This window comes from Cnephaeus nilssonii (assembly GCF_951640355.1).
Source record: "Cnephaeus nilssonii genome assembly, chromosome: 4".
Lineage (NCBI taxonomy): Eukaryota > Metazoa > Chordata > Mammalia > Chiroptera > Vespertilionidae > Cnephaeus > Cnephaeus nilssonii.
In genome coordinates, this window is record NC_137075.1 from 77,358,249 (window position 1) to 77,385,224 (window position 26,976).

At 43.8% G+C, this 26,976-nt stretch overlaps 1 protein-coding gene across 1 annotated transcript in view; it reads left to right on the forward strand.

Moving 5' to 3' along the window:
* Positions 1 to 26,976, forward strand: part of PRKCH (protein kinase C eta) — a 219,408-nt gene that overhangs the window by 59,907 nt on the left and 132,525 nt on the right. The window contains exon 2 of the mRNA XM_079768547.1: positions 11,371 to 11,434. Within this exon, the coding sequence (XP_079624673.1) occupies positions 11,371 to 11,434 (64 nt within the window). The remainder of the gene's footprint in view (positions 1 to 11,370; positions 11,435 to 26,976) is intronic.

A 26,976-nucleotide genomic window follows, 5' to 3' on the forward strand; every position in this document is an offset into this window, starting at 1 on the left:
CCTTTAATACAGTTCCTCATGTTGTGGTGACCCCTCTCAGGGTCGCCTAAGACCATCAGAAAACACAGATATTTACATTACGATTCATTAACAGTAGCAAAGTTAGAGTTATGAAGTAGCAACGAAAATAATTTTATGGTTGGGGGTCACCACAACATGAGGAACAGTATTAAAGGGTCACGGCGTTAGAAAGGTTGAGAACCACTGCTCTAGTGAGTCCCCTTTGCCTGCATTATGTAGTTAAAATTCTCTAGGTGCAGCTCCTTCCATAGTTTTGCCTCCAACCTTCTCTCACTCCTCTGTGTGGACACTCCTCCATCTGCACTGGTCTGGTTTGTGTTCTGCTATTGGTGCTATCTCTGCTCACCATGTGCTCCTGACTCACAATGGCCTCCCCTTCTGCTTACTGACTTGCCTTTGGGCCTCACTGGGGTCTCATTCCCATGTGAAGCTCTGCCCCAGCCCAGTGATTACTCCTTCTCTTGTTCTGAATAGTGCTTTCGATGTTGTCACTTACCTGTTTAGTTGAGACTGCATTGGACTGTAATTTATGACTTCATGGTGTTCTTACTTTTCCATCTCAACTTGACAAAGCTGTTCAGGGCAGCCCAGTAGATGCTCAGCTAATGTGGGTAACAGACACACATTGAACTCTACATGTTTCCTCCAGATCTGTTTGTCCCCTTAAGAGTGTCCGTCTCAGTGAATGACCCCAGGGATGATTAGCTTTGGAGTCTCTCTCTGATCTCCTTTCTTTCATGTTTCACTCTACCTCTGATTGCAAAGTCCAGCTGCTGCTCCCTCCATTGTCTTTTCCTGCCTGCCTCCTCCTCCCCATCCCCTCTGCTGCTGGCTTAGCTCAGGTCACCTCCATCCTTCACTGAGACCATTGAAATAGCCTTCGAACGTGTGTCCCTACCACCAGTTTCTGTCCCTCAGAACCCCAATATGCTATCTGTAGGGATCTGACATGTTGGCATGATCTATCTGTAACTTCTCAGACTGAAACCCTTCAATGGCTCCCCATTGCCCTGGGGTAAGGTCTAGCCTCCCAGTGTGCCATGAGACCATTATTGATCTGATACCCTGTACTCTCCAGGCCCATTTCTGGCCTACATCCAACCATATGCAACCCCTAATAGATTCTGTGCATCTGAACGTATTTCCTCTCTGTCTCCCTTTCCCTGGCCCACCTGGGAAACTGCCACCTGCATCTCTAAGCAGGGCACGAATGTCCTTTCTTCTGCGGAGCTTTCAGTTTTCCTTCCCCACTGAAGACCAAAAGGTGTAAAAGTGCTACTGTAAGATAACCAGTGGGAGAGACACTTGGGTTTGATGTATGTTTTTAATTTTATTAAATTTATTGGGATGACATTGGATAATAAAATTACATAGGTGGAAAGTGTACAATTCTATAATACATTGTGTGCTCACACCCAAAAGAGGGAAGTTCAAGTCTCCTTCCATCGCCATATAGTTGACCCCCTTTAGTCTTTTCTACCTCCCCTAGATGTATTTTCTAATTCCCTCCAAGTTCTAAAGTTAACCTAGAGCCTGAGCAATGACTAAGTAGACAAGTCTATAAAACATCTTGAATGCTTAAGTATACGAAATATGTAGTTTAGACATATTCCTTGTTTTGATTTTGCTAGAGCTTTGCCTTCTCCTTCCATTACAGTAAATAATAAAAATCAGCAAGGTAGAATAATTCTAGGTTTACTTATATCCCCCCTTTAAAAATTTTTATTAGCATTTATTTTAATCTTATTTACTCCTAGGGCATATGTTTTGTTTGTTTTTCTTCAGTTTCTTCTGAGATATTTTTTTCTTCTGTGCAACCTCCTCTTCTGGTTCAGGAACAATTTGCACTTTTTAGGTAGTATCATCTCCATGTAGCAGGGAGGGCTCATGTGTGCGTTAATCTGCCCATGAGCCACATTTTGGGAGCTTTTGTTCATCTGGATGTGCTCAGTGACCAGAGAATCTTTCTAAACCCTTAAGTTCAGCCCTACTCTGCATTTTTAAGCATGTGCAGAAAAATTCAGCATTCTTTTTGGGCCACCAACCCTGTGTCCAGCCCCGCTGTTTAGCCTGGGCTCACCTACCAACTCTGCCATTGTAATGACGGAATGGCACACATTGCTTCTGCAAAGTGACGTCTTTCAGGTCCTTGGTGGTTTTTCAGATATGCTTACCCTTGATGGCCTGGGCATTTTCACGTGTGTTCTTAAAGTGAACATGAAGATGTAGCCTCTTGACTTGCCTGATTTGTGGGATCAAGTGAATAGCAAACCATTTTCAGAGGTTATCTTGGGCCACTTGGTGGAAGAGGAAGCTATGTCTTTTGTTTGTTTGTTTGTTTGTTTGAGCTGACATCTTCAGTTTAAAAGGTTAGGATGAGGGCAGAGTCCGAGGCAATAATTATTTCATTGCAAATATTTGATATGTACCTGTGTTTACCTTAGAAAAATAACTTCGCATCCATGGCAAAACTTACTAGACTCTCCATCTCCTAGTATTTCTCCTTTCGTATGGGAATTTCCCCTCAGAGGAGCTCTCACCAGGCAACCCACAGAGGCTGTGATGAAGGAAGGGGGCTATGAGGCTGCTGAGCAGGAGGGTGACCATGAAGTACATTCCTTACCTCCAGCCATGGTCAAAGGGCCACCTGCCCATATTGTTTAAACCTCATCCTAGCCAGGGCAGACTATGCTTTCTGGAAGGATCTGCTAAGCAGGAAAGAGAAGGCACGAGATCATGCAGACAGTGGCCTTTGAAAGTGCTCTTTAATGTGGGATATGCAGTGTGGAGCAGAATTGCCGTTACTGTGCTTCCTCTCTCACCTCTGAGTCTGCCTGCATGAGGTCCTTGAGGACTCCTTAGTAGAGGAAAAGGAAGTGCTGGAGGTAGAGGAGGGGAAATTGTAGTGGAGTGTTTTGAAGAGCCTAAGGTATCCTTCATTTAATCTACATTTTCATTGGTGTTAAAGATTGAGAGACACAGCAGTTTAACACACAGTAGACCATTTCTATCTATCTTTAGTCCTCTCCTTGGCAGAGAAAAGATATTTTAGTCCTCAGAGATATCCACTCCTGACTATTCCTGATTTTTTATGTTGGGCAGAGAAACATTGAAATTTTATTTATTTAACTAGAGGCCCGATTCAGGAAGATTCGTGCAAGAATGGGCCTTCCTTCCCCTGGCTGCCGGCACCGCCTTCGCTCCGGCCGGAGTTGCCTTTTTGCTCTGGCCCGGAGCTGCCTTTCTGCCTTCCCACGCTGCCCAGAGGCCCGGAGCGGCTGGGGTGGTGCGGAATGCCCCCTGCCACTCGGCGCCGGCATATGCAAATTAACCCGCCATCTTTGTTGGGTTAATTTTCATACTCCTGATTGGCTGGTGGTTGTCACGAAGGTACGGTCAATTTGCATCTTACTCTTTTATTAGTGTAGATTAATTAATTTATTTTAGTAGAGAGAAAAAAAAGTTCAATCAGATTATGGTTTAGCTACTGAATATTTATGCCTTGTGTTGTATGTAGATTAATGTCAGTTTTGCTTATTTCTGAGGAAAGAAAACTGTCTTGTTCAATTCACATTTTTTCCATGGATGATGATTAATTAACAATTCCTGATATCTCACATAAAACATAATTTCATTGACATATTTTTACAAATAAGAATTTTGAAGCAGTTAATTCCTTACAAATATGATGTGGTTTACTTGTTCTGACACTTTTATTCCTTCTGTGCATTTAGAAAAATAAGTTGTAATATTTGGATCATTAAGTCTATGAATGATGATGGCTTGGATATAAAATATGATAGGTATCAAGCTCTTTAAAAGTTGATAAGAAAAAATTAAAGATTTCATAATGTATGTATATTAAATAGTATTGCATTTATTTTATTTATATAAATTTTAATTAAAATGTCTTATTTTTAAAGTATTAGTTTAGGCCTTTAAAAAGTAAATATTTTTTTCTGAACAATGACTTTAAATTATTGTGGGGGTTTTTCAAATCTTTATGTTGAAAGTATTACAAATGCCCCACTTCCCCCCCACTTTGACTCCTTCTAGCCCACCCCTGCCCCAGGCCTTCACCACACTATTTATTATTTGTGTCCATGGATTATGCATATATGCATACAAGTCCTTTGGTTGATCTGTTCTCACCCACCACCCACCCCCACCTTCCCTCTGAGATTCAACAGTCTTTTCCAAGCTTCTATGGGAAACTTAATTTTACTGTAAAAGAGTTGTACTTTTGCCAAAATATATATATATATTTTATTGATTTCAGAGAGAGGAAAGGAATGGAGGAGAGAGAAACATCAATGATGAGAGAGAATCATTGATTGGCTGCCTCCAGCACACCCCCTACTGGGGATCGAGCCCACAACCCAGGCATGTGCCCTAGTCGGGAATCAAACAAACTATGACCTCCTGGTTCATAAGTCGACGCTCAATCACTGAGCCACACCAGCTGGGCAATGATACACCTTTTTAATGCTAGAACATAGGTGTAGTGGGCTCTGGGTTGAAATAATTTAAATTTATAGTGGTTTTGTGGGTATGTTGAGCTAGGATGGGGAAGAGTTGTGAGCATTTGAGAGAAAGACTCTTTAGTAGTCTTCAAATGTCTTTCCTGGCTCTGTGGAGTTCAGAAACTGTTTCTGACTTGGAGTTATAGAGTTCAGATAGAAAAATTAGTTGCCCTGGCCGGTTTGGCTTGGTGGATAGAGCGTCGGCCTGCAGACTGAAGGGTCCCAGGTTCGATTCCGGTTAAGGGCACATGCCCGGGTGGCGGGCTCGATCCCCAGTGGGGGGCATGCAGGAGGCAGCCGATCAACGATTCTCTCTCATCATTGATGTTTCTATCTCTCTCTCTCTTCCTTCCTCTCTGAAATCAATAAAAATATTTTTTTTTTTAAAAAAAGAAAAATTAGTTAAAGGCTTAGTCCTCCTCATTTTCCAGGTGTAGGAGCCAGATGACCTGCCACCGGAGCTGTGGTCACGGCCTCTTTCCCCGCCTTTCTCTCTCACCACACATTGGGTCCAGATTTAGCAAAATGAGAATTTAATCCCTAAAACAATGAGAGTGTTTTCCTTCACTTTAAACCTCAGTCAGATTTGATTAGCCTCACTTTTTTTGTTCAGTTTCTGCCTGATCATCTTTTTCGGATAGGTTTTAATTTGTGGTACTTCTTAGTGCGCTTTTAACACATAAAACTTCGGAGGTTGTAGAGATGAAAAAAAGTTAGCAGGGATGTAGGGTTTGCATCACTTACCCCTTTTCCTTTAAATTCCTTCCCAACAGCGAGAGGGCGTGGCGTGTGTCTGCAGCACATGACACTGACTTGGGTCCCACAGGGAGATGACTCACGGGGTCCGAGCTGCCCGCTGGGTTTCACCAGCCCCAGCACATACATGCCATGATCAGCAGCTCCTGTCTCTCGCCCCTATTGAGAGCTGTCAGGTGGCACTGTCAGCCTGGTGCCACTCCGACTGGCCTTGGCCCTGAGGAGGCGAGGCTGGAACACAAGGGCTGGTATTTGGCAGGGTGCACCCTCAGGTGCTGATGGCATGTGTCTTGTCCGAGTTCCCAGGGGAGAGGGGTGATGTGCCAGAAGCCAGGCAGGCTGGCTTCGGGTGGAGCAGAAGGCGGCGGGGCAAACCTGCATTAACCCGCAGGCACGTGCCGTCACAGCAGCCTGTAAGGGCTTTCCCTGAGTCTGGGTCTTGGCGTGGCCTTCACTGCTGGGTGGCCTCGGTCAATTCCATCCCCGCCCTGAGCCTCCATCTTCCTGTCTGTGTAATGGTGGCGGTGAGACTTACCTTGCAGGTGGTGAAGGTGAGAAGTAGTGTAAGTCAGGCAGGGTTCCTGCATGTTGATGAGCTCAAGACAGAGTAGCTGTTGTTCCTGTTATTAAAGGACCCAGGCCCGTGCTTCCTTGTTGATTATGGGTATAACTTATAAGAATGTTTTCCCTCTAGGAATTTGAACTCTCATTTTTAAGCCTGGTGGTTTCAGCTGGAAGAGAATTGTGAAATGCTTCATCATGTTTTAGGTTCTTTTGTGATTTCACCCTAGAGCAAGGCTTAGAAATGCTGTCGAGTCCAGCCACCTCACCATCACAGATATCTGGCTCAAAGCCCATGGAGTCTAGGTGAAGTGTTAACCTTTGCCCAAATAAAGGATTGTGTGTTTTTTTTTGTTTGTTTTTTTTCTCAATATGCTAAATTCCCCTGCTTACCTCAGGCTGAAATGAATATTAAGTATCCAGAAGTTTCCTGTCTGTGATCAATTCTAGCGCCTTTTGCGAAGGGAAATTAAATTGATCAAATGAGGGTTTCCATTGAGTCCCATGTACAGGCTTTTATCCGAGCCTGTTTAGAATCATGCAACATCAGAGCCAGAAAGGTTTTTAGGCAACCCTCTCATTTCATGGACAGAGAGACGGAGTCAGGGATATGAGTGTTTTGCCGAACTTCTGCAAACTAATGCCAAGGGAAAGCCAACACTGGCTAAGGGGGTGATGTGGGGAGGAAGGGGTTGGTGGAGACCTGCTGGGCAGGTCAAACATAGCATGTGATTCCTAGGCAGTGGGGCTGTGTTGTCCATATGCTCCTGGTATGCCTTGGGGCCATCTTGCCGCGCTTTATTTTATACAGTGCTGTCACATAATATTTATTATGTGAGGAAATACTGTCATTCCTATTTTATAGGTGATGCGGTTGAGGAGATCAAATGACCTTCCAGCTCAACTCATTAGACCAAATCAATAGGCATTTGTTGAGTATTTACTTGGTTCAAAGACCTCTGCTAGGGCCTTTGGGGAATATAAAATTGTCAGATCTCGTTGGATTGGAGCTTATTGCAGGTGATGAGATGTATGAAATTTTATGATAAGAAATTTTATCTGATTGTTCAAGGGCATAGATAAGTGGTGCGATAATAATTGAGACAGGGATTTTGAGACTAGAGGGGTCAATGTGCATGTTAAGATCTTCCTGGCAAAAGCTCCTTCCTTCAGCTCCCGTGGCTGCATCATCTTCGCCAGGTGCAGCTGATACCCGTCCCACCTGCAGCCCCAGGGAGCTGCTCTGGGAATCCTGAGCACTTGGCAGTGATCCCAACCCTAGGAGTAATTCAGTAAACGTTTGAATGAATGAACAGGTGAAGCGAAGAGAGAAGGTTTTTCCAAGCAGAGACCACGGCATGAGCAAAGGTTTGGCTGTGAGATAGTGAGGAGACGGGCCCGACTAGACAAGCAGGTTTATGGAATGGACATTTGAAAATGAGGTTTGGATCAGTTAGTGAGGAGGCAGCCAGAGGGGTGTCCGGGTGGCCCAGAGAGCCAGGTGGAGTAGTGAGTTTATTCTAAAGGCACTGGGAAGCCACTGAAGGCTTGGTAGGAAAAGTTGATGAGAGGGGCACTTGGGAAAGGGTATTTGGGCAGTGAGGTACAGGCCCTTTTTGTTTGTTTGCTTTATACCACAAAAGTTTTACATTTTAATGTAGTCAAATTTGTCAAATTTTTGTCATTTGAAATTTTGATGTCACATCTAAAAAACCATCATTGCCTAACCCAAGGTCAGGAAAATTTGTCCCTGTGCTTTCTTCTAAGAGTTGTATACTTTTAGCTTTTCTACTTAGATCTGTGATCCATTTTGAGTTCATGTTTACATATGGTTTGAGGTAGGAGCCTGCCTTCATTCTTTTGCATGTGGAAGTCCCGTTGTCCTAGCACCATTTGTTAGAAAGAGTTTTCCTCCTCCATGTAATTGTCTTGGTACTCACATGCCCCTTTTGTATCCCTCCCTACCACATGTCTTTTATTTTTAAAATCCTCACTCAAAGATATTATTTACATTGATTTTTAGAGAGACTGAAATGGAGGGAGGAGATTGGGGAGAGAGAGAGACACACGCATTGATGTGAGAGAGACACATCAACTGGTTGCCTCCGGCATGTGCCTCAACCTGGGCTGGGGATCAAACCTACAACGAAGTTACAGGCCCTTGACCGGAATGGATGTTCTAGCTGGGGAGAAACTATCTCCTACAAAACAACCGTACAGGACAGAACTGGGGTCAATGAGTGAAAACTATTAGTGGCTGCACTTCTGCTGTAAGAGAAATATCTTTCTATGACATAAAGGAATGAAGGGCGCCATTTGTGGGGTAGTGAGTTGGCTGTCACGGGGGGTATCCAAGCAGCCACTACGAATAGATGCCAATAGCCCATCAGCACTGTGTAGATGAAACAGATAACATCTAAGGCCACATTTTTCACATTGTTTCTCTGTGACAGTAATGAATACATTTTTACATTGAAACCCAGTTAACCCTTATACTTACCCCTTATACTTACATACAAAACTGCAAATGGTTTGACATAGTACTTCATTACTTCATTATCATTATTATTTTACTACTAGATGGGTTCCTATTTTCTGTTCCATTTTATTCTACTTAAAAATTCCTGTTGTGTGTAACCCACTCCATTGTTTTCATGTCCTACTGGTGAGTCTCAACCTGTAGTTTGTAGAAAGCTGTTCTAAGGTCAGAGATCGTAGATGGACGAGGCTTGAAGATGGCATTCGAGTCTGGCTCTCCTCCACGATGGTGGCAGGGGTCAAAATGTGGACACCAAAAACACACACAACCTACCAAACAGCAACAACAATAAAAGAAGAATATGGACGCAAGCCTGTTCTACTTGTGAAAGGTCCCGGCTCTAAGTGGCGGAATGCCCTGCTGCCTGTCAGCGCAGCCCTGACCGTCAGGGTGGGGCGGCCTTCCTTGCCAGCCCTGACAGCGTGTTGGAGGGAGTCTATGGGCTGGCCATGGGCTGGGGAATCACAGACCTGGGGTCCTGGCAGTCTGTCAGTCTGTCCGTCCCGGGGGCTGGCAGCAGCTCCTTCTGTGCCTGCAGCAGTTTATCTTGTGAGGTCAAATGTGTGTAGCCCTGCCAGGCCTTTAATATTGAAGACGAGGGAGTGGCTTTGAAGAATAACATATTTTTGCCTTGAAACAAGTCAAGGCAGAGAGTGAGACAATTAGAGCCTGACATCCTGTTTAGTCATCTCTCCAGGGAGCTCTATTTTCAGAACTGCGTGAGGTATGAAGGTAGTTAAGGGGGCATAGTTAAGTTAGCAGTAGTTGTAATGCAAATAGTCATTTTCAACATGGGGGTGATTTAAGGGGTGGTAACCACATTGATGCAGACTTTATGCAGAGAAAGGGAGTGCCGGGGTTCTTTTCCCAGCCTTACAAAGGGTTCAGCATTCTGGAGAAAGGGGCTGCGCGTAGATGATTACGGAGTCCAAGGACGAAAGATATTTTCTGTTCCATTTTATTCTATTTAAGGCATTCTACTTAAAAATTCGTATTTTTTGAAAGGCATTGGGGGTCAGAGGAGCTTCAGCTAAAGGGAACTGAAGACTCTTCCTTGACCAAGGACCCGTGCTTTTATTCACACGATTTATCCTAAGGCAGTGGTCGGCAAACTCATTAGTCAACAGAGCCAAATATCAACAGTACAACGATTGAAATTTCTTTTGAGAGCCAAATTTTTTAAACTTAAACTTCTTCTAATGCCACTTCTTCAAAATAGACTCTCCCAGGCCGTGGTATTTTGTGGAAGAGCCACACTCAAGGGGCCAAAGAGCCGCCTGTGGCTCACGAGCCATGGTTTGCCAACCACTGTCCTAAGGCAAGGTGGAGATAATACACTTCAAAGGGTACGGTATCAAAGGGTAGAATACAGAAGCATTATCACTTTGGGGAGTAGCCTACAGCTGTTCAGGTGTTTGGCCAACAGGAGGCAATAAAATGCCCTGAGCTGTCTGGCAGTTACCAACCCCATTCAGGTTTGGGGGAAGTGCCGTTTAGCCTTTTCCAACAGGTAAACTACATATGTGGCTCAACCCTGTTGAGCTGCCCAAGTCCCATCAACCTTTTTGAAGGAACTCTTGTCATTATTACATGCTGGAATTGGTTCTCGGCAAGGGAGGCTTTATACAAGTAGGCTGCTGAATAGGTCAGGTGTTCTGAATCAGTACAAAATAGGCATCATATTTTGCAAAGTATGTGGTCAGGATGTGGTGTTTGAAAGTGTGTGGTGGTGAGCTAGGGTAAGGGCAATGCTTTCCCCTAGTCTTCGTCACCTGTGGGTGCAGTGAGTAGTACTGCTAATGCTCTTTGAGATAACCTGACAGCGGCCATGTCAGAAGTGCTGAATAATGACATCACGGACATTCAGATGACAATGGTGACGCTTGGGTGGTGAAGGACCTTGCCCAGAGCCAGCTATGGCTGTCGGGCTAGAGTCTGCTGATCTAGTTCAGGGCTCTTTCTACCATACCATGTGATCAACCGCTTATTTAAGTTCATATTCTACCAGAAATGGCCATCCATATCTACCCTCAGCTTCTCTACACCTTTCTCTCCCTCTCTTAGATGAAAGGCCAAGAGCAGAAGTGGGCTCAACCTGACAGACTTTTATTTAAAGACTATTGTAAATTCATGTATTTGGGTCCAAAAACCTTGGATCTTACATTCCAAGGCTTAGAGGTGTTGATGGGTAGTTAGTTGAAGGTTAGCACTGGCACGAAGAGGGCAGAGGCTGCCTACCTGCTAGTGTGGTCAGAGCAGGTGTGGAGGGCACTGCCTCATCCCGAGGCCATGCAGTGTGAAGGTCTTTGGGAAGCTGGAGCGCGTTCAGAGGATGCTGCCTCTTTTGCAGAATGTGTGTCTTGATATCTCAGCTCATAGACAACATCCTTAAAGCACATTGATACTCCTGTGAACAGCAGCGAATGCAAAGCTCCTGAGCTGCCTTCCACGGTGCTTCCTGGAGATTGCCTACATTCAGGTGGAAGCGGTATAGACAGAGATAGCACCCCTCTCCTTATGCATTTTACTTCCTAAAAATTAAAGGTTAGCAGTTGGCCAGGTCACATTTATTCATTACCTTTATGTTGCCGTTGTTTCTCTATTCCCTATACTTACCATGTAGTTGAATAAAATGATGCTCTTATAATGGCGTGCAAAAGATAAGGACATCTCAGCCACAATGACCAATTTTATGGGAGCCTCTTAATATCATGAAGAGCCCAAATGGAAGATACTAAAATTCAAGAGCATAGAAACATCTAAAGAACTGCTACTTTTAGATTCGCTTTTCAACCATGATGGTTTCTTGTGTTTTTACTTGGTTCTTGCCCCTCTACTATTGAATGAAAGACTTAGGTCTGATTTATGGCCGTGCTCTGCACATTTAGTCCTCCCACTAAGACTATTTGAGGCCTATAAAGTGTATTTTAAAATCAGAATATAATGTACTTTTTTTTTCTCTCTTTCCAGTTGGATCTGGAGCCAGAAGGAAAAGTGTTCGTAGTGATAACCCTAACAGGGAGTTTCACTGAAGGTAAGAACGAGTTTTGGATGGTTTCTGGTATATGTGTGTCTTGGTTCATACTCAATCTATACGTTATCTGTATGCATGAGTTTTTTGTTTTGTTCATTTTTTTGCTTTTGTTTTATATTCCACATATGAGTGAAAGTATACAGTTCTTGTCTTTTTTCCATCGCACTTACTCTACTTAGTATCACACTCTCAAGATTCATATCTTGCCCCATTAAATCCCCTTCAAGTGTCAAATTCTCTCTAATTTCTGCTTTTTTGGTTGCTCTCCAGATTTTCAACTAATTGTTTAAAAATATTTTTCTAGAGATTTTAATTTTTTTGTTGTTGTTGCTGTTGTTGGAGGGTAGTTCATTATAAGCTACTCCATTACTAAAATCCTTGTGAAGATTTTTAAACATGTGACTCCATGGTTTGTCTGTTTGGTGTTGACATTTTGCTACTGGTGACAATTCATCTTCTTTGAGAAATGGTTTTCTCTCCTCTCAGCCAACCGTTCTTATTCATGAACGTGAATTGTTTTAATGGTAACATTTTTCTATGTGTTGTCCCATTTGTTGCACACAGCCTCATTGCTCTAATAATGAAATTAGCAGAAACCTAGGATACTTGAACATGAAAAACTATCCAGATTACAGTTTGTTTGTTTTTTGCGGGGGGGGGGGGGGGGGGGGGGCGTCTGCCGCCTGCTCAGAGATCTTTTTGTTTTGTTTGGTGTTTTGTGCATAACAGGATTTGCAAGAAAAATAGTCTGCTCACTGCTCAGTTGAATAAAATGTAATGTAGTATGACAGAGCACTATTGATAGAACATTCTCCCAGCATTTGGAACATGGGCACAGTCATTCTATAGGCAAACCCAGAGTGAGAAGTGAGACAAGTGTGAGGAGAGGTGAGCTCCTAGGTGTGCTGATGTATCTTTCTGCATTAAGTTACAAGGGATCGACAGAGGAAACCCATGCATGGTAGACCCAGTCTGGTTGTGCTGTTGTCATTACATGATTTTTTTTTTTAGAGCTATACCAGCTCTCCAGGACTAAGTTTTATTTGGGTTCTCTCTTCCCTTTTTTTTTTTTTTGTTTACCCTCACCCGAGGATATTTTTTCCCAATGATTTTTAGAGAGTGGAAGGGAGGGGGAGAGAGAGAAACATTGATGTGAGACACATTAATTGGTTGCCTCTCACACACTCCCCGAGCAGGGCAGGATAGAACCTGCAATCCAAGATCATGCCCTTGACTGGGAATCAAACCCACAACCCCTCAGTGCATGGACCAATGCTCTAACCATTTAGCACACCAGCCAGGGCTAGGTTCTTTCTTCCTTAATTGTACACTAGAAACATCAGAACACTGGCGCTGGAATCCTCCTGGATGTTCTCATTGTATTAGTTGATTATAGTTTTAGTGATAGAAAGAAAGGAATGTCAGATCTTATTAGGGATGAGTTTTTACCAGGTCATTGAAATTGTATTTCTTTCAGAGGTGACCCTGGACATAATTGTGAGGCAGGCTGAGTTCATCTTTTGTAATTCCCCCTCCTGTTTATGTCAGTTTTTCCTGCTCTCTGCCTTTAACTGTCTCTTACTTCAGTAAGATGCTCAGTGTTCTCTCTCCAGGAACAGTTATGAATAAGGAAGATAGTGAATTCATGGACCAATTCATACTAAAGTGATAGTGATTGATATCTTAGTCCTCTCCCCTTTTAGGTGTGTTGCAGATTTTAAAAGATGCTTAAAGAGCTGTTTTATCCACAAGACATAGATTTTTAATGTTGAAATTTCAGGTGCTATAGCGTCTCTGTATGGGATATATTTCAGAACCTCAGATCTGTTCTCTCTGTGGGAGCTATGTCTCATCAGTTTGGCTACTAGGCTATAGTGCACTGTGAGCTTGCACGTTGCTGCTGCCTTAGAGCACAGCTTTCTCTTCAAATACAGACGACATGATGGCTGCCTCAGTGTGTGTTAGAGGAGGGGGGAATGGAGTCCCTCCATCATGCCAGCCGCAGCTGTCGCAGCAGCCTGGGCCTGGCGCTGTGAGAATGTCCCTGGCTTGGTTTCCCTCTGTCAGCCACTCTAGATTATCCCCCGCTATGAACTGACAGGTTGGCTGATAGAACACTTGGAGCTCTCGTTCCCATTTTGGATGCTGAAGGGCTTTACATGAAGAGCACTATAGGTCAGGCCTGCCTGGTATGTCAAGGGCTACAAAAGGGACATTGGCCTGGGATCCCAGAGGGATTGTCAGAGCTCAAGAAACGTTGGTTGAGCCTCAGGATGCATCTAATCTCTCCCAGGATTGTTTTAAAGGTCAGGTGATATAATGTGTAAGAAAATGCTTTGTAAATTATAGAGTGCACTATGAAGGTACACTCTCCCTACCCCTATCTGGGACCCCATGTCTATTCAACATGTTTGTTTCATTTTGGCACGAGCTTTATTTTATACTAGAGGCCTGGTGCACAACATTTGTGCACTGGGGGAGGGGGAGGGGTCCCTCAGCCTGGCCTGCACCTTCTCGCAGTCCAGGAACCCTTAGGGGATGTCTGCTGAGGGGTTCTTAGTGCTGCTGCAGAGGCGGGAGAGGCTCCTGCCATCGCAGCTGCACTCGCCAGCCATGAGCCCAGCTTCTGGCTGAGCAGCACTCTCCCTGTGGGAGCGCACTGACCACCAAGGGGCAGCTCCTGCATTGAGCGTCTGCCCCCTGGTGGCCAGTGCGCGTCATAGAGACCAGTCGTTCCATTGTTCCGTTGATTTGCGTATTAGGGTTTTATTATATAGGATAGGACACCTCAGGAATTTAGTGGACGTTTACTAGTATAATGTGGGCTTATATCTATGCCTGTTTTTCTTTCGTGGCCTCCTATGGGAGTTCTGTCATTAGCTCAGTTTCTACAATCCCCAAGCTCTCCTTTAAAAAAGAAATTGCTTACTGGGGCTGTGGTCTATGATATATAGGACTGATATTTGGAACTACTGATAATTACTTATTTTATCCTGTCTCATATTCTTACCTTTTATTAATTATGCTGAAACAGACAGCAAAGGCAGAAAGTTTTTCTTAAACATAAGACATAACTGAGAAATGACATAAATGCCTGTTGGGTGCAGACCTTTGAGTCATCGTGGATGCTGGGGAGATAAAATGAACAAGCCAGGGACATTTTCCTGACGGAGCTCATAGGAGGGAGCGGTGTGCAGTGTCTCCCAGGCGGGAATAAGTCCAAGACCAGGTGTTGACCCTTGGGGATATGGAATCAGATCAGCTGGGGAAGCTAGTTCGTACAAAGTCACAGATGTGAGAGAGCAGGAATGGGTTCCAGAAACTGAAAGTAGTGGGGAGGTGATGAAGGTGGGGGAGTGGTGAGGAGATGTGGCCAGAGACATGGGACACGTGCCCAGGGCAGTCTGCCTGCTGTACCAGCGTAACAATGAGTAACACCATCTCACCCTCAGAAGGGTCCCGGGTTAGATTATACATTTCTACTCTGAGGCTAGCAGAGGTGAGGGGGGGTACCAGTGAAGGGTTTTAAGTAGAGAGAGAAAAAAAAAGATCTGATTTGGTAGCTGTGGGTTCAAGGAGGGGTTGTTAAAACATAAGAGGAGACAAGGGTGTGAGAGCCATTAAGATACTATTAAAGTTGTCTAAGGTTGAGATTAGGAGAGCTTTAGTTAAGTTGGAATCTGTGGGGATGGATGGGGAGGAGGGGACAGCTATGAGAGATGTATATGTAGTGAAACCAACAGGAATTGTCAGTTCATTGGATGTTAGGGATACAGAAGATGAGTCTCAGATGATGTTGTGGAATCATTCACCAGGATAGAAACATAGGGATGGAAGATGATGAATTCAGCTTCGGGCAAGTGGAGTTTGAGATGCTTGTGGAAACCCAAGTGGACATGTCTAGGAGGAATTGAAAATCAGAGTCTGTAGTTTGGCAAGAAAGCTGAGCCCAAGAGAGTGCTGTAGGTGTCCGTGGGAGCCAGGTCCATGGATCAGGGCACCTGGTGGAAAGATTTAGAGAGAAAACCAAGGTGACCAATAGCAGAACTCTATGGAACACCAGTCTTTAAGGACTCTGGGCCATGGATTATGATTTGTCAAACTCACCAAACTATGTTGAAGGTTTACTTAACACCCATTTTGCTAATGTGTTCATTACTCATTCAATAATATTTGAGTGCTTACTGCATGCCAGGGACTATCTCACCAGAAGACATCATTTCTTCAAAATTGTCATCAAAACGTTTTATAGTGAAGTTTAAAGAACAGAACATAAAAGCCTTTGAAAAGTAATGTTGGAATTGCTGTTAAAAGTTGGGTATATAGTGCGCTGTGTGCAGGTTTAGTCGTAGAACAGACACAGCTGCTCTAAAACTGAGGGAGGGCTCTCCGTTGAGCTATGATAGAACAAGCCAAACTTTGTGGAAATCCCTCACAGAGCTGAAGGCTTGTATTATCAACTGGATCAGAAACCCATGACCATTGTTCATTTTGAGAAATGTGTTATCTATCACTCTTGATCGGAGGCAGAATTCCCCCAAGCACTGCTGCTGAAGTAGACACCACTGAAGTGATTTATTATTTTGAAAGCGCTGTCTCATGCCACTGTTTCATTCTGGCTAAGCCTTTTTGGAGCAAACAACTGGATCTGCCACCTAATCGAGCTGAAATTTACGATGGTGATGAAACAGACCTGGATCTTAAGGCAACCTCTTGGCGCTGGGGGAATGTCAGAATCTGGCCCTGTTTATGGTGGTCCCTATGTTGGACTAGTTTTTACCCGGAAGAGTGGAGTGGCGATAAAAAGGCTGAAATAAATGAAACTGATGGAAATGCATCGAACTAAATTCATAGCTGCTATATACTGGAAGAGAAACAACAGAAATGAGGTCAGGTCGTGTTATCTCCTCATGTGAGAACAAATCAGAAATGATATTGGTGCATTGTTATGCTGTTAAGAAACATGGTATAAGATTTTATGATTCAAAGAGGATGTAGTTTGCTTAAGTGAACTTTGCTTGGACTCAGGCAACCTCCAACGTAAATGGTTGGCTCACAGAGAGAAAACCAGATGTTATGTTCCTCCTAATGGAAGCACACCACACTGTCTGTGGGGTACAAATAAAGGCAGATTAGCCATGAGTTGATTATTGAAAACGGATGACATGTGGGTTTATTGTACCATTCTATTTACTTCTGCACATGTTGGAAATTGTCCTTACTAAGAAATGAAATTTAAAAAAAATAAACTACACATTTTAAAAATGACTATTTCCTAGATAAAACACCGAATCTGGGCTGCCTCTGTGACATCAAAATGATCCTTTAACTTTGAACCCCTGTTATTTATCTTCATTTATAATTTAAAGCTAGTGTGTGTGTGTGTTTTTCTGTCTGTATCTATTTTATCCTTAATTCCCAATTTTTAAATATTACAAAGAGGCTAAAAATTGTAAATGACTAAAGTTCTTCAGGAAGATTTTTAAAAGTTCCAAACGAATACTAAGCAGTGAGTCAAAAGCTGCAGGTAGGAAGGGCTGAGTAAGACAGTTCCCTTCATTCCAGCATCAAGTTCCCACTTACAGTGAGTGACAAGTAATCGTCTCCTACTAACAATTACATAACGTTTTGCACTTGCAAAGTTTAGGATAGTTTCCTAAAAGAATAAAGGAAATCAAAAGAATCCATGGTAGAAGTATCTTTATGAAGATAGTAAGACAAACATTCTGTGTGCCCATGCTTTTTTCCCTAGTTCCCAAGGCAAACGTGAAGATATTCCGTACCAGTTTTGTGTTGTTTTTTTTTGTTTGTTTTTTTGGGGGGGATAATTTTCTTAAAACACAAACAAAAACACAACTTGACAAAGCACCTGTCGTTCATGGATTTGCAGCCTGTCTAGAAAACTTTGCTCAGACTTTGAATTGCCCACCTTGTCTTCTTACATTAGTGAAGCCGATGCACGTTTCTCCCGGGGAGAAGATGCAAAGTGCACTTGAACTTTGGTATCTGCTCCTTTTCTCTGCCAAGGCAGGCATAAGAGCGTAGAGTCAGATTCTGCTCCTTTTTTGGTTTGTTTGTTTTTGATACCATTGCCTCAGTCTTTAGCTCAGACTTCCTGTGTCAACCCACTGGTCTACAAATAATTATGTTCTCTGCTAAATCGTTGGGGCCACACATGAAACGTGTCACTGCTTGAAAACTGCAACCCACAGTTTCTCACGGTACCTCACACTCACAGTGCAGGGGAACATCAGTCTCTGATGGCAGTTCATTTCCAGTGTCCCTTCTCATGTTTCAAGCCCGGTGACAGTTTGCTGAATTTATTTTTAAATTTACTTTGTTTTTAAAATATATTTTTTTGGTATATCCAGCTCAAGGAATGAGTGACCACTTCAGTTTTCCTTATGGTCCAAGCAGTTCAGTGGCTACCATTGGAAATGATGGCCAGGCTGAAGACAGGATAGGAGAGAGAGAAAGAGGCATTGAGGGAAGGGGGAAAGACTTGGTTTCTTGGAAAAAGAAGAAACAATCATTTTAAAGGATTGAGGCTCACTGTCCCCTGTCATAGTGCGCTTGCTCCTCTTCTCTGTCACAGCCAGCTCATCTATTTAAAGCCACCCGAGGACCAGAGACTGTGCTGGGCCTGTAATTCAGCAAATGACAACAGCAGACTTGTTTTATTTCCCTTCTGGTAACAGGATGGGCTCTTGGGCTGGTCATCGATTCTCTCTCTGTAGTCATGGAATCCTGTCTATTATTTCCTTTGTTCTCACAACAGCCTTCCGAGGCTCCTGCAGCGCTCCGTCTGCATGCGGTGAGTGCAGCTCAGAGACACCAATTTGCTGCTGTCCGTGCCGGACCCAGCCACAAGCTCAGACCGGGATGCTGAGGTCCAAGATCTTTCCAAGCCATCCTTCACTCTGGGAGGCATTTTTGTGTTTTCTCTTTGTTCTACCTTGGAAGAAAACTGTCTGCTCGGTGGTATAATCCCACCCTCCGCAGGGTGTTGTCATCTTTGGGGATGATGTGTTTTTCCAAGGCTCCCCTTGAGCCCCTCCTCCTTAAACCTAAAGGCTGACATTCACCTGGGAGAGGTGCCACCTTCTCAGATACCAGGCATGGATCAGAGAGCTCTGGGAGGAGTGAGCTTGGGATTTGCTCAGGTTTAATTGCAATTGTCAGTAGGATTTCTTTTTTTTAAAATTATATTTTTATTGATTTTAGAGAGAGATAGAAACATTGATGAGAGAGAAACATCAACATCGATTGACTGCCTCCTGATCTCACCTGGGGATCAAGCCCACAACCGTCACATGTGCCCTGACCGGGAATCGAACCGTGACCTCTGGGTTCATGAGTCGATGCTCAACCACTGAACCACACCTGCTGGGCATCAGTAGGGTTTCTGAATGCAGACCTCCAGCTGGAACGCAGAAGAAATTAAAAATTAAATAAATGAGTTTTGTTTCGGCATGACAGCTATATTTGCCTAGTTGAACCCCAAGTATCATCCTGACTACTTCTCTTACTTTCATTGACTATTGATGAAAAACTCTTAAGTGCTGGTTTTGTTCAGAATTTAGTTGGTTCCCAAAGTATGGCCCTGCAGACCTCTGGAGGTTCTAGAGATGTTTTCAGGAGGTCTGTAGTTCAAAACTATTTTTTCTTATAATACTAAGATGTTGTTTGCCTTTCAAATGTGTTGACATTTGCACCAATGGTGCAAAAGGAATGGTGGGTAAAACTATTAGCACCTTAGAACCAATTAAGGCACCAAATGTACAGTCATCGGTGTAATCTTCACTGCCATATAATTGCAGGGAAAGAAAAAAAGAAAACAATTTCACTTAAGAATATATTTGATGAAGCAATAAACAATTTTAACATTTTTACTTTATAATATGCTGTGTGACAAAGTGGGAGCTATGCATAAAGCACTTCCACATACTGAAAAAATGGCCATGTCTCAAGGAAAAACACTTGTGTGATGGAGTTGTTAGCTGAGCTAGCCATTTTTTCCACGTAACACCATTTTTACTTGAAAGAATGCCAAACTATAGTATGGAGACTTGGCAACTTGTCAGGTATTTTCCTAAAGATGAATGTAGCAAGTCTGTTATTTCAAGGAAAACAACTCTGACTATTTGATGCCAATGACACAATTGGACCCTTCCATTTTGGAAAATTTATATCCACCATGATTAGCTTTTCAGCTTCCAGTACTTAACAAAGATTTTTCTCATGCATCTGTTGTTGATATTAATGAACAGTTGTGACATTTTAATATGTATAGTAAAATATGTCAATGGTTGGAAGATCTACATAACTCAGTGAACCTGTGTTTTCGAAATGACCCATACAAGATGTTACAAAAACATCTACGAGTCAAGGATCCATTGAAATAATAAGATAGGCTAATGGACTTAATGTAGTCGAGTTTGAAAAGCTCATTGATGATGGTTTTGGATTCCAATTGCAACTAACTTTTAAGAAGCTACCACTTGCTAAGTTTTGATGTAGTACCAACAAATATTCATAATTATAAGCTATTAAAACACTCTTTTTCAATTAATCTATATGTGCAGCTAGATTTTATTCTTTTTTGTTGTTGTTAATCCTCACCCAAGAATATTTTTCCATTGATTTTTCTTATTTTTTTTTTTAAAGAGAGAGAGTGGAAGGGAGGGGAGAGACAGGGAGAGGGAAACATTGATGTGAGAGAGACATATTGATTGGTTGCCTCTTGTATGCACCCAGAGCACAGCCAGGGATCCTGCAGCTGGGGTACCTGCCCTTGACCAGAATTGAACCAGGGACCCTTTAGTCCTTGGGCCAATGCTCTACCTGTTGAGCCAAACCGGCTAGGGCTAGATTTTATTCTTATACTTCAACTAAAACAAAGTTGCAACAAATTGAATACAGAAGCAGATATGAAGAATCCAGCTGGGCCTTGGCCAGTGTTGTTCAGTAGTTAGAGTATTAGCCAGAACACCGAAGAGTCCAAATTTCAATTCCTGGTCAAGGGCATTGTACCTGGATTGCAGGTTCGATTTGCGCATGTACAGGATGCTCCCAATTGATGCTCACAGAGATGTTTCTTTCTCTCTCTCTCTCCTCCCTTCTCTTCCCTTCCACTCTCTCTGAAAAAAATCCTCAAGTGAGACAAAAACATAAAAATAAAAAAAGAATCCAGCTGACTCTAAGATATGAAAGATTTGCAAAATCATAAAAATTATTACTCTTCTCATTAAGATTTTTTTTTGGAAAATACAGTTATCTTTCATAAAAATGTTATTTATGTTAACATTCAATGGATTTGTTGTTGTTTTAAATGAAAACATTTAAATACCTCAATTTTAATTTCTAATAATGGCAAATAGCAATAGAGAAAAACCCACATAACCCAAAAATTTTTGAGTTCTCAATTTTTAAGACTATAAAATGGTCCTGAGACCAAATTACTTTTAGAATTTTTAGGTTAACCTTTCCTTTTATCTTTCTCCCAGAAATCCAGCCTTTTTCATTCTAGTGACCACAGAGAGAGGAACTGACAAATATCAGTGTATGTTATATTGGAGACTGATTATTATATAGGCGGCAGGTGATACAGGTGACAGAAACTGTAATCCTTTTTTTTAAAACTGGAACCCTTTTTTTCCTAATCATTTTTACTCTGCAAGGTACTTTTTCAGCCAGTTTTTGTTATAAGCCTTTCTCATAAAAAGAGGAAGGTCAGGAAGTGACACCAAAACAACCCAGAAGCGCTGGTGGTTTCTAACTTTAGAGATGCCTGCTCCTGGTCGCTTTATGCTAAACCTTTGCTTTATTTGCGCAGAACAAGGTCGTGGCAATACTTCTGAGCAAGTGGTCAGAGCTGTAAGCATTCAAAGCTGAACCTCAAAAATAGCTCCTAGATCTGTGGACAGAGCATCTGCAGATCCACTTGAAGTCAAAATTCTTACAAAATGCAGAATCTGACTTTTCTTAATTTTCTCAAGTATATCATTGAAATGACACTAATGTGGTAGTCTCTCAGTGGAACTGAGATTTGGGTAAAACAGAAATGATTTAATTTTTTGATAGAAAAATTAATTGCTTCAGAGTCTATTTTCATTATGCTTTAATCTCCCAATCTCCCTTCCAGCAACTCCTGATCTCTCTGCTCTTCTTCTTCTTCTTTTTTTTTTTTTCCAAATGAACAAGGCAGCCGAAGTTCTGTTTTTCAGGCTAGTTATAGTTGTTAGGTTTTCTCCCTGTGTCAGTGGCCAGCTAGAGAGGTGGGGAGACCTGTTTCTTCCCTTCGCCCTGCAGCTTGTCTTCAGCATGGTGATGTTATCCTGGTGTCTGAGATTTTTGTTGTGGGTCTCACGTCAGTGCTGGATGACTCCTTGCAGGAGGTTGAGAGTGTTTGTGTGTTTGGGGTGTGGGGTGCATAGTGCCCTAGGGTTGCAGGCACATCCTTTGTGTATGTCAGTAAGTGCCTTAGGTTTTGTAAACTTTTTCACACCGTTTTGGAAAAACTCAGTTGCTTCTTCCATGAACTTATCTTCAGTTACAAAAATATACTAGGTTGAGCAATACCTCTAAATTATCACCACTAGGGCCCCAGGAATCAAGAGAACTCTGTATGTATACACACACAGAATACTTATGTATGACATTATGTAATGTATGTATGCTGTGTGTGTGTGTATGCATGTACTTACTAATGACACTGGTTTATTCTCACGGAACTCAAAATTTGGTGTGGAGCTGGAGGCTCAATTAGACAAATTAACATAATATGCTAAGTGATAAATGCTGTGGGAAAAAAGTAAGATAGGCTAAGGCAGTGGTCGGCAAACTCATTAGTCAACAGAGCCAAATATCAATAGTACAATGATTGAAATTTCTTTTGAGAGCCGAAAACCGACTTCTGCTCATGGGCCACGAAGTTTCAATTGCACTGTATGTGTGCGCCCGCACGTGGTATTTTGTGGAAGAGCCACACTCAAGGGGCCAAAGAGCCGCATGTGGCTCGCGAGCTGCGGTTTGCCGACCACTGGGCTAAGGGGACAGAGGTGAGGGCTGTGTGTGTGTTTTGTGCAAATTTTTGAGCCAATGATCTGAAAGGAGACAGAGGGTGAGCCACAGGGTTGCCTAGGGGAAGAGAAAAGAAGAAGTAAAAGACCCGAAGGGGAGCATGGTTGGTGAGTGAGAGTTTGCAGCAGGGAGAGGACCATGGCTGAGCCCTGAGCTCCTGGGGAGGTGCCCAGCAGCCTTGGCACAGGGTCAGCACCCTGTTAACGTCACTTTCCTTTTCAGGAATGTGCCTTTGTTACGTAAGTGAAATTCACCTATATTTGATGCTGGCTTACCCTTTGTCTGATTGAGCATAATCTTCCCCCCTCTCCCCCCTTTGGCTAGGAGCCTGGAGAACACAATATTACTCCCATTTACAATGATTTAATATAAGATGCTAAAGCAAAAACTATTGTAAGTTTATCATGAAGACTTTCCCAAGTTCTGTGAATTCCATCGTGATTTCTTATTGTGCTGAGCTAAATTAAGAATCCATTACACAGCTTAATAAGCATTAAAAGTTCAAATTGTCTGTCTGGAGATATATAACATGTCCATGCACTGCTAAATATAATTAGCTGTAATTCCATTCTAGTTACAGGTTATTAAGAAATTATCCTTGTTTGCACACCTCGCCCATCTTAAACACAGTCAGAAAGTTTAGGTTGAGCTGGAATCTTCTGTTCTTGAACGTGGTGGAAACTGCCATGGTTGTGATGTTTTAATAAATGTTAGTGACATGTCTGCTAAACACCTGGAGAGGTAAATGGGTTGGAGCTCAGTCTGGGCACGTTGGAGGTTAATCTTATTGAGTCGTGGTACTACTTCCTGATAAGGACACTTCCATGATCTGAGTCCTTAGACTGGAATTTGCCAAGTACTGAAAGCAGGGCCTTCAAAAAGTATGAGATGGTAAGAGAGGATCTGTTCTAGAGCGATGGAACAATACAGATTGCGAGGCCCCAGCCTGAACCAGAATCTCTGGGGAAGAGGCCAGGGAAACAGATTCCTTAGAAGCACCGTGGCTGGTTGGCCAAACACCGCAGTTGTATCCTAAGTCCTATCTAATTTGATGAGTGGAAAGTTTTGGCGATTGGGAGGTTTGATAGTTGCAGAAAACACAGAAAAAAAAACAACCTGCAAAGCAGAGTGTGTCACTTTGGTGTTGTCTTTTAAGAATTGACAAAACCCCAAATGACTTCTTTGAAGAGTCATTAGAATGTCTGACACAGGGAGGCCAGATTACAGTTTTTGCACTTTTAGGAGGAGAAAACAAGACTCAGAGGCCAAGGGCCTTGCCAATGTGGCAAACCCTCCCTGCTAATGCTGGATGCAAACCGGCTTGAAAGGAGTAAATTCAGGATAGGAATGTTGGCTTTACTGCCTCTCCACGCTATTAGACTGGACACACGTTACAGGTATTGCCTTAGAGCAAGGAACTGGGACCAGAAAAAGGCAATTTGATGTGACTCCAGTTACAACGGGAGCCAACACTTTATTGTAGTATATATGTTTTTAAAGGGTTGAGTTACAGTTTGCTCATTCTTAGAACCAAGAACAGATCACATAACTTGGTATGTACTTTTCTGACTGGTTTGATAACATCTTCCCCTTCACGCTGACTTTCTCAGCACTCTCATGAAAAAAAGGGTGATTTTTGCAAAAATATTTGAAAATGTCATCAATTTTCCAGAGGCCGGGCACGGCTCTGCCAGTGGTGATCTCCTTTTCACCAGTGATTTCACTGGTGATGGACCTGAGACCCCCAATTTACTCTGTCAGGGCTTTGCTGTGAGTGTAGCGGCTTGTCAATTTCATGACCTGCATCAGCTACACCCATGGTCGGCAAACTGCAGCTCGTGAGCCACAGGCGGCTCTTTGGCCCCTTGAGTGTGGCTCTTCCACAAAATACCACGGCCTGGGCGAGTCTATTTTGAAGAAGTGGCGTTAGAAGAAGTTTAAGTTTAAAAAATTTGGCTCTCAAAAGAAATTTCAGTCGTTGTACTGTTGATATTTGGCTCTGTTGACTAATGAGTTTGCCGACCACTGAGCTACACGATTTCACTTTTACCCTGCGCCCGATTTTTATTGTGTAAGTTGTATTGTGGGACAGATCTGATTCTCAGAAAGGAATTTCAGTAGCCATTCACACGGTGGGCAGGAACAGGTTTCATCAGGGAGGAATGTCGGGGAGGGCCTAATTTAACCGTGGTCAGTCTGTTCCTTGGCGGTTGTTTTTTCAGCATTTGGCTTAACTGTATCAGTCTCACCTTCATGGGGATTTTGGTAACGAAAATTCACATGAAGTTGAGTGTCTCAGTAAAATGAATCACTTATTTCTTAGAAAAGGTGTAGCAACTCGTATATCTATAATAATAAAAGTGTAATATGCTAATTAGACCAGACAGCCGAATGACCTTCTGGACAACCTTCGGACAAAGCCGGGGCTGCAAGGGCCAAGGGCAGCCACCGCAGCTGCGAGGGCCGAGCCCCTTGCACAAATTTTATGCATTGGGCCTCTAGTATATCTATACTAATGAAAGGGTAATATGCTAATTAGACTGGGAGACCTTCCGGATGTCCTTCCAGACAAAGCCATGGTGGCAGGGCCGAGGCAGAGGCAGTTAGGGGCGATCAGGCCAGGAGGGGAGTGCTGTTGGGAGTGATCAGGCCAGTGGGGGCGGGGGGGGGGGCAGTTGGAGGCAAGCAGGCCGGCAGGGGGGACCAGTTGGGGGCGAGCAGGCCAGCAGGGGGGCAGTTGGGGGCGAGCAGGCCAGTTGGGGTGGCAGTTGGGGGCAAGCAGGCCAGCAGGGGGGGTAGTTGGGGGTGAACAGGCCAGCAGAGGGGACAGTTTTGGGGGGCGATCAGGTTGGCAGGGGGGTGGCAGTTGGGGGTGAGCAGGCCGTCAGGGGGGCAGTTGGGGGCGATCAGACAGGCGGGGGGCAGTTGGGGGCGAACAGGCCGGCAGTGGGGGCAGTTGGGGGTGACAAGGCCAGCAGTGGGGGCAGTTGAGGGGTGAGCAGGCTGGCAGGCAGAGTGGTTAGGGGTGATCAAGCAGGCAGGCAGGTGAGCGGTTAGGAGCCAGCGGTCCCGGATTGAGAGAGGGATGTCCGACTGCCAGTTTAGGCTTGATCCCTGTGGGATCGGGCCTAAACCTGCAGTCAGACATCCCCCAAGGGGTCCCAGATTAGGGAGGGTACAGGCCGGGCTGAGGGACACCTACTCTCTCCCCACCCCCGTGCACGAATTTCGTGTACCAGGCTACTAGTACACACACACACACACACACACACACTGGTAGTGTTCAGTTACAACTCTGTAGAAGGGACTTCCTGTCTGGGTACCGCTGTCTTATCTAATGCACTTAGAATCCACCCAGGCAAAGGAGTGCCTAGCAATACGCAGAGGGTTCTTTCTACCAGTGGATTGCCGGAGGGGTTCGTTGCAAAGACTGAAGCTTAGCTCTGGGAGGGAACCATCGATTTTAAGTGGTGATTCAGTAGGACGCCGATGTCTCCTGTGGCTCCCGTGAGGACACTGGGAACACTGAGCAGGATGCAGGAGGAGCAGTTTCAGAGTCCCGCTCAGGTGCACCTGTGATCCATCAGGTCTTGTTCCACACCTCTGCCTCACGTGTTCTAGGCCCTCACTGGAGATCTCTAATTCCTGCCTTCTTGGTCTTTGCATCTGTGAATGCTTGAAGGGCACTGAAAGTCCAGTCATTATGGGCTGTCTCTAATATGCAGAATATCGATTGTGTGCTGGCTGGCTGTTTACCACCCCCCCCCCCCCACACACACACACAACTCTAATCAGGGAATGCAAACTGCTCGTGGGCTGAAATTGGCCCACAGACTGGTTTTGTTTTGTATGTGGCATAGTACAATGGTTAGAAGTTCTTCACCTTGAACTCTTCAGTCAGGGCAGGGTTCTCCAGGGCACCCCTTTCCCAGCACTCCCTGTTGTCTGAATTCCCCGTGACGTCATGCCTCATGGCTCCCTCTCTCAGTTTGTAATCCCGAATCTGAGTATTTGTTCAGTGTGTGTACTTGGCAGTGTGAGGTAGCCACGGGGGCATTTTTAATTGTCCTTTAAGGAGAAGGATCACTTCTTTGCCAGAGTCAACTGAAAACACTTTCCCTTCACTGAATGCCCTAAAGGTTCCTCTCTGGCACCATTCGGCATCCCAACCTTCCCCAGCGGCACTCCCACTTCTGGTTTTGAGTCATGTAGAGTCTCATTGTTATGGGGAGCTTGCTGCTGGGGGGGTGGGGGAGGAGAGAAATCTCTCTTTGTTTTTAATCCAGAAAATAAGTCAGGCTTTCAGATAATAGTTACTTTTGGTGATGCCTTCAGCTTCCTGAATGTTCCTCCCCATCCCCCCAATTAATTTCTGGTGTTAGCATTAATTCCACCCTTTACAGAACCCTACAGGCAGAACCCCCCTGGGGAATTGCCCTTGAGGATCTCTATGGTACTGG